The sequence below is a fragment of the Eimeria tenella genome, genomic scaffold (genome assembly GCF_000499545.2).
Source record: "Eimeria tenella Houghton genomic scaffold, Eth_scaff2810, whole genome shotgun sequence".
In the NCBI taxonomy this organism is placed as follows: Eukaryota; Apicomplexa; class Conoidasida; order Eucoccidiorida; family Eimeriidae; genus Eimeria; species Eimeria tenella.
In genome coordinates, this window is record NW_013542688.1 from 1 (window position 1) to 896 (window position 896).

An 896-nucleotide genomic window follows, 5' to 3' on the forward strand; every position below is an offset into this window, starting at 1 on the left:
AGCAGCAGCAACTACTGCAGCAGCAGCAGCAGCAGCGGCAGCAGCAGTAGCAACAGGAGCAGCAGCAAAGAAAGCTGAGTACCCGGAGTCCCAAAAAGGCCCGGGTCCAGGCGAAGCCCCTCTGGGGGTCTGCGAGGAGCTGCACTTCGTCGATGACTGCGAGGTCGAAGTCTCTATCTAAAGGCGCTGCTTCCGCGGTGCTGCACACGTGGGTGGCTGCCTGCAGCAGCAGCAGCAGCAGCAGCAGCAGCACCGTGGCTGGAACTGCATGGGAGTGCTTGGGGAAAAGGCCCTGGGTGACAGGCCTCTCACCGCCCGCGCAGCCGCTGCGTGCAGGCAGCAACGGCAGCAGCAGCTGCAGCAGGCGAAGTGCGCCTCGTGAGCAGCAGCAGCAGCAGCAGGAAGTGCCACCAGTCGTGCGGGGGGCCCCCGAGGGGCCCCCAGGGGGACCCTCGCTGCGGGTCGCTTACAGGGTCTTTGATCTTGGAGGGCCCCGTGATGAGGGAGCAGCTCTTGCCTTTGCTGCGCAGCACCCCGTAGACTTCTGTGGCCAGCAGCCGCAGGGGTCCCACGTAGCAGCCGCGGGGGGCCCCCGCGAGGGCCCCCAGGGCACCGTGGGTCTTGCCGCTGTTGGGGGGCCCCAGCGACAAGTGCACGCGGCGGCGCTGCTGCCGCGCTGCAGCAAACCAACCCTCGGGGGCCCTCAGGTCCTGGCGCAAGGCGGGGCGCACACACGCCCAGGCGACAATGCACTGCTGCTGCTGCTGCAGCAGCAGGGGCAGCAGCAGAGGCAGCAGCAGCAGCAGGAGCAGGAGCAGCAGCGGGAGCGGCAGCAGGAGCAGCAGCAGAAGCAACGGCAGCAACAGCAGCAGCAACAGCAGCAGCAGCAGCAGCAG

At 68.0% G+C, this 896-nt stretch overlaps 1 protein-coding gene across 1 annotated transcript in view; it reads left to right on the forward strand.

Moving 5' to 3' along the window:
* Positions 1 to 152: 152 nt before the first annotated feature.
* The window catches only part of ETH_00041615 (uncharacterized protein), a gene marked incomplete at both ends in the record, with an annotated part of 858 nt that continues 114 nt past the window's right edge, over positions 153 to 896 (forward strand). The window contains one exon of the mRNA XM_013375500.1: positions 153 to 894. Within this exon, the coding sequence (XP_013230954.1) occupies positions 153 to 894 (742 nt within the window). The remainder of the gene's footprint in view (positions 895 to 896) is intronic.